This window comes from Lissotriton helveticus, chromosome 6 (assembly GCF_964261635.1).
Source record: "Lissotriton helveticus chromosome 6, aLisHel1.1, whole genome shotgun sequence".
Taxonomy (NCBI): Eukaryota; Metazoa; Chordata; class Amphibia; order Caudata; family Salamandridae; genus Lissotriton; species Lissotriton helveticus.
The window spans coordinates 1,721,006,990-1,721,012,989 of NC_136067.1; the positions used below are offsets into that span (position 1 = coordinate 1,721,006,990).

A 6,000-nucleotide genomic window follows, 5' to 3' on the forward strand; every position below is an offset into this window, starting at 1 on the left:
GAGGGGCCTGCCTAATGGCTAGTGTCCTGGAATGTACAACTTGACACTGATGTCAGTAATGAATGGCCAGGTTTGCCTCTAGCCTCCAGTTGACAGCTATGGGACGAGGGGCCGCACTGGAACTAACTAGATTACCACTGAAGAAGGGAAACTCCCCTGATTGGCTGTTTCTCAGGTGCATCACTTGTCACTGGAACTCCTCTGGCAGGATGCCGGGCTGCATGGCCGTCGGTTTCTAGTTATAGTAACTGAATGATAGCAGTATAGTAACTATGCAAACGTTATATTCCTAATAGTCAGTACTATATCCTCCTCGGTGTTTTTTGTCCGAAAGATGATGGAACGTGGAGTGATACAATGCTATTATGGCTGTAGTTGTTGCATGAACACACATAATTCTTTCCACTGTACACCTCACAAAACACTTCCGATTAATATGAAAACTATCAGATCCTGTTTTTCCTTCTGGTGGACGTGTAAAGGGGGCCCGTGCAGCTGCCGGTGCATAGTAACACTTCCTTTTAGTTTAGGAAACCCCCTCCCCTGCCCACCGGCTGTGGCAGCTCGAGGCCTTCATATATCCGTGAGGTTATCAGCCTAAATGAAATCTGATGAATCTTCATTTTGCAGGGGGGGGGGGCATTTGGGGGGATTACTCCACTGCTCAGTGCATTTTTATTTCTCATTGCTCTTTGACATCACTTAATTTGGATGCTGAAAGGATTAGATCCGTACCTCCTTACGGTACACACATTCTTTCAGTCTTGTAATACAGAGAATTGTTTCTTTTCAACTCTAGGCCCGATTCAGTACCTGAATGATGACTTGCAGTGGTTGTCTCTCCCCGCTTTTGGTGTGGATCACTCCTTCGGTGTCGTAGAACGCAGTATAACTGGCCATTTGCGGGTCTCTCGATTTCTCTTCGAGGGGGAGAACCACTCCTCCTATATTCATGGTGCTGAAACAGACATTGCGAGAGAAAAACAAAATCACACACTGTCAAACACAGGCGTGGCTGCAGTCATGTAGTGCTTCCTGACTGGCAAATAAAGTCACGAGGCACATATTATGGATGCGATCATTCATACACGGCACAATGGCAGAACATGTGACAGTCTTCAGCCTCTGCCTTCATGCATACCCTAAATGAATATTTTATGACACTGCCTGTGATGATATGTTTTAAGGCGTTTGCATTCTAGCGGCTGACGGGTCTGAATGTAACGGTGGCAGTGTTTGTGTCTCCCATGGTGCAGTACTGTCGATTAAGCAGAGATTTAATCGTCTTAACCAGCTTCGGTATTAGCGTTTGAGCTTCACGTTTCCTTCTGTTCATTGCTTTTTGCTGCCAAAATTCATGTGCACCAACCCCTCCCTTTGCGGCTACATTTTGTTTGATGAAGTGTGCGTAATCACTCATGAGAAAGGGGAAGGGGGTGCAGTGGGCCGCCCTCGACACAACCACTATTTATTTTATTTATTTATTTATTTCGCATACTTTTATAGCGCAGACCTGTCACCCAGAGGGCATCCTGGCGCTTTGATCAGAGAACCCATCGCACAAGACTAGAGCAGACGCGCAGCCATTACTTAGGAAAGAGATGAGTTTTTAAGGCTTTCCTGAATGGAAGATAGTCCTTGCAGCTCCTGAGAGTGAGTGGGAGAGAATTCCACAATTTAGCTGCCGCCACTCTAAATGAGCGGCCGCCCATCCTCACTCTTTGAAACCTGGGCACCACTAGAAGGTGAGCCGATGACGACCGCAGAAGCCGTGGGGCAGAATACCATGCAAACATGTTTTGTAGTGGAAGGGGGCCTAAAAGGTGAACCGCTCTAAATACCAAACAGGCCGCTTTGAATTGGACCCGTAGATCTACCGGGAGCCAGTGCAAGTCACGAAGCGCCAGAGTAGAGGAGCTGGATCTGGGACGTGAAAGGGCCAGTTTGGCAGCCATATTCTGCACCCTCTGCAGTTTCCCAATCAGATTTTTTGGGGCCCCCAAAAGGAGGCCGTTACAATAATCCAGCCGACTTAAAATAGTCCCGCGGACTACCTCCGGCCTGGATCGAGCAGGAAGCAGAGGCAAAACTCTGCGGAGCATGCGGAGCAGCATCATACATGTTCCCGTGGTTTTGTTAACATGTAGGTCAAGTTGTAAATTAGGGCCGAACATGACCCCTAAATTACGGGCTGACTCCGATGCCGACACCGGTTCGGAAAAAGTGCTGGGCCAGAAGTCGGTGGGTAAAGCCCGCGGGATCCGATCCGTGGAACAGTGGAGCACCTCCGTCTTCGAGCTATTAAATTGCAAAGAATTTGCTTGAAGCCAATCCGCTGTAGCTGCCATGCAGCGATGGAAGGTGTTCAGCGAGATTGCATTGCTTCCTTCCAAGGAAAACACCAGCTGAGTGTCATCGGCATAATTAAATGCCGAGACCCCAAAAGATTTTATTAGCTGGACAAGTGGACGGAGGTACAGGTTAAACAATAACGGGCTGATGGCCGAGCCCTGTGGCACCCCCTGTCCGATTTTCCTTGGCTCCGAGCTGAAAGGCGGAAGTGACACCAACTGTTGCCTGCCCTCGAGGTATGACATTAGCCAGTCTCTGGCCCCCTCGCAAATCCCGCACTCTTCCAGCCTCTGAACCAGGGTCCGATGGCAGACCGTGTCGAACGCGGCCGACATGTCGAGCAGCACCAGAAAGGCTGCCCGACCACTGTCAACACGCGAACGCAGGTTATCCAACACGGTCACAAGTGCGGTCTCCGTCCCGTGACCAGGTCGGAAGCCAAACTGGGCCTCATCGAACCACCCAATGTGTTCCAGATAGCCGGAGAGAGAGCGAGTTACCCATTTCTCCAAGATCTTGATTGGAAAGGGGAGCAAGGAAATCGGCCTGTAGTTGGAAAGGACAGCTGGATCCAGGGTTGACTTTTTTAGCAGAGGCGACACCACTGCTAATTTCCAGCAGCCCGGAACAGAAGCCGATTCCAGAGATTGGCGACAGATTGAAAACAGAGGCGGGAACAGTTCTTCCTGAAAAGTTTTCCAAAATTTGGGGGGCAGTGGATCGAGCGGAGAACCGGATGACACCGAACAAGCCGTTTTACAAAAGTCTTCAAAGGACGGGAGAGGGAAGGAGTCCAACCGCGGTGGTGAGATGATCAGATCACCCGCCCCAAAGGCCGCCGCGGCCGACTGGGGTCGACTGGGTGAACAGCCCGGAGCTCCCACGCCGGATGGCTGGGGTCGACTGGGTGAACAGCCCGGAGCTCCCACGCCGGCTTGCTGGGGTCGACTGGGCTGCCCCCCCGGAGCTCCCACACCGACTGGCTGGGGTCGACTGAATAAGCTGCCCGGAGCTCCCAGATCGGCGACACTTGTGCTCCCTTGGGGTCGACTGGACTGCTCCACCGGAGCTCCCTCGCCAACCGGCTGGGGTCGACTGGGTGAGCAGGCCGGAGCTCCCAAATCAGAGACACTGGTGCCTCTCTGGGGTCGACTGAGCTGTTCCACCGGAGCTTCCACGCCAACTGGCTGGGGTCGACTGGGTGAGTTAACCGGAGCTCCCAGATCAGAGACAACAGTGCTTGTCTGGGGTCGACTGGACTGCTCATCCGGAGCTCCCAAGGCCGTCGGTTGAGGTCGACTGTGTGAACTGACCGGAGCTCCCAGAACCGAGACAGCAGTGCTTGTCTGGGGTCGACTGGACTGCTCATCCGGAGCTCCCAAAGCCGTCGGTTGGGGTCGACTGGATGAGCCGCTCAAAGCGCCCAGATCCAGAACCCTGATGTCCCTCTGGGGTTGGCTGCCCGAAGCTCCCCGCCCCCTGTCAGAAGGGCTCGCAGGGCAGGCCTCCTCAGTTACAGGAAGTGTTAGGCCAGCCAGAATCTTAGCGGTCTTCTCCTCGAAGGCTAGCGCCAGCGAGTCGCATAAAGCCTGAGAGGCTCGCACGGAGTTAGCCGCGCAGACCGGATGGGACAAGTCTTTAACAATCTTAAACAAGGCTTGAAACCACTAATCCCCTTCGTTTCTAACACGTACATCCGGTAGAATATCTATATCTGATACCCCCTTTTTCGTATCTAACACGTAAATACGGTACAGTATGTGTATCTGCTACCCTGCCCCTTCATATTTAATACGTATACGGTACAGCATTTATATCGGATACCCTGGCCCACGGTCTGTAACATGTAAATACCATACGTACAATATCCATACGTGATACTCCCTTCATATATAACATGTCAATGGAATATACTGTATCTAACGCTCATACTCTCCCCCGTCATATCTAACACCTACATCAAATACAGCACAGTGTCCATCTATGATACCCCCGTCCCTTCATATCCAACAAGGAAGTACGGTACAGATATATCTGACACCTATTCCCCTTCATATCTAACTATATGGTCCAGCATTCATTTATTATACCATCTCTCTTCATGTCTAACACGAAATACGGTACAGTATCCATGTCTGCTGCGCTTCGAGGCAAAATCTATGCAAATCAATGCACATGGGAGTGGTGGGCCAGCGCCTTCTTAAACCCTTCTGCAGATCAATCGTTGCTATAATGCACTTAAAGGAGGAAATCCGGCCATTAATTAATCACTACAAGCCCATGACCCAGAGGAAGCAACTGTACATCTTACACAGACACCCTGTTTGTACCAAAATATTAAGCAAGACGTCAAACAAATACTAAAAGAGGACCTTTTGCACCCATTAGCCACTAATGCATTCCTCACGTCTAAAAATACCTGCAAAGGAAAGGAAAATAACGTTTCTGGGCAGCTGCCTGGAAACGAACAGGAAAGGTTTATGCTTTACTTACGTGGCCTGCAACGCGCCCGGCTTCACAACCACCTCGATTTTATATTTGGCCCCGGTCAGCAGTTTGATGGTCCGGTTCTGCCCGAATCTCTGCCCGTCCACTTTAAAATACACCGGCCCATCGTTTGGCTGGATTTTTAGGGAGACGGCGATTTTCACCAGGTTGGGTATTTCTCCCATGGCTTCCAGAGACGTCTGAGAGCGGAAGAGATGCGTGAGGCAGGAGGAGGGAGGGATGAGGTAGCTGTCAGCGGCAGCAGCCGACCTCAGAGACGCAGCTGAGGATTTTTTCTAACCATCGAGAACACAGCCTGCGCGGTCCCTCCCTGGTCCCCGGGGGGCACCTGCGCTCAAAACGCGCATTCGCAAATCCGGAGCCGGCGTTAACAACAATCAACGTTTAGCGCTGGCGTTCGAGGACTCTGATAAGTCCGGACTGATAGGGAGGGTGTAAATCCACTGGTGCAGAGGGAGGGAGGATGAATGTCTGCCTCTTGGCTGGTTCAGTAGTGACCGGGAGAGCCTGGGTCAGACTAGAAGGCGGAGTGGGAAGGAGAAACATTGGCAAAACCTTCAAGCTGCGTTGTTTATTTTTTATTTATCAGGCGGCTGCGGAAGTTGGCACGGTAAAGAGATTTTGAAGGAATTGTTTTTGCTTTTGGTATGTCAGTGTTTTGATGGTTTCTCAAGCATTTTCGGGTCCCTTTTTTTCTGTAATAGGCTCTCGGAAAAAATACAGTGCACTAAATGTATATGTTTCTGTCTGTCATTCCTTGACCACAACACACCTATTCAAAGCTGTGGGGCATGGAAGAAATGTGTGGTACTCTCTAGAGATGGGAGAGCCAACAGATTAAGAGGGAGAACCAAGCCGAGCCGAGCCATGGGATTGTTTCGTATGTAAGTGATGCAAAAAATATAATGTGCAAATATGATCAAGAATCTTGAAAATTCCAAAAAGTTTTTTTAAGATGCGGAAGCGTTTCACCGTAGTATTTCAGATTACATCACTGCACTAAAAAACATTTATTGAAAGTTAACATTTTTAAATATTAATTTAGGGAAAGTAATGCCGATCCCACCATGACAACATTACCTTTAGTACCAAGAGGCAAGTCAGTTGTCATTTGTGTCCCATTAACATGTGGCCTTTATT

General features: G+C 50.0%; 1 protein-coding gene across 1 annotated transcript in view; it reads right to left on the bottom strand.

Moving 5' to 3' along the window:
• Window positions 1-5,315, bottom strand: part of CNRIP1 (cannabinoid receptor interacting protein 1) — a 99,063-nt gene extending 93,748 nt beyond the window's left edge. Inside the window, exons 1-2 of the mRNA XM_078649593.1 lie at window positions 4,846-5,315; window positions 814-958 (exon numbers count right to left, since the gene is read on the bottom strand). Coding sequence (XP_078505719.1) covers window positions 814-958; window positions 4,846-5,024 — 324 coding nt within the window. The 5' untranslated portion in view covers window positions 5,025-5,315. The remainder of the gene's footprint in view (window positions 1-813; window positions 959-4,845) is intronic.
• Window positions 5,316-6,000: the final 685 nt, after the last annotated feature.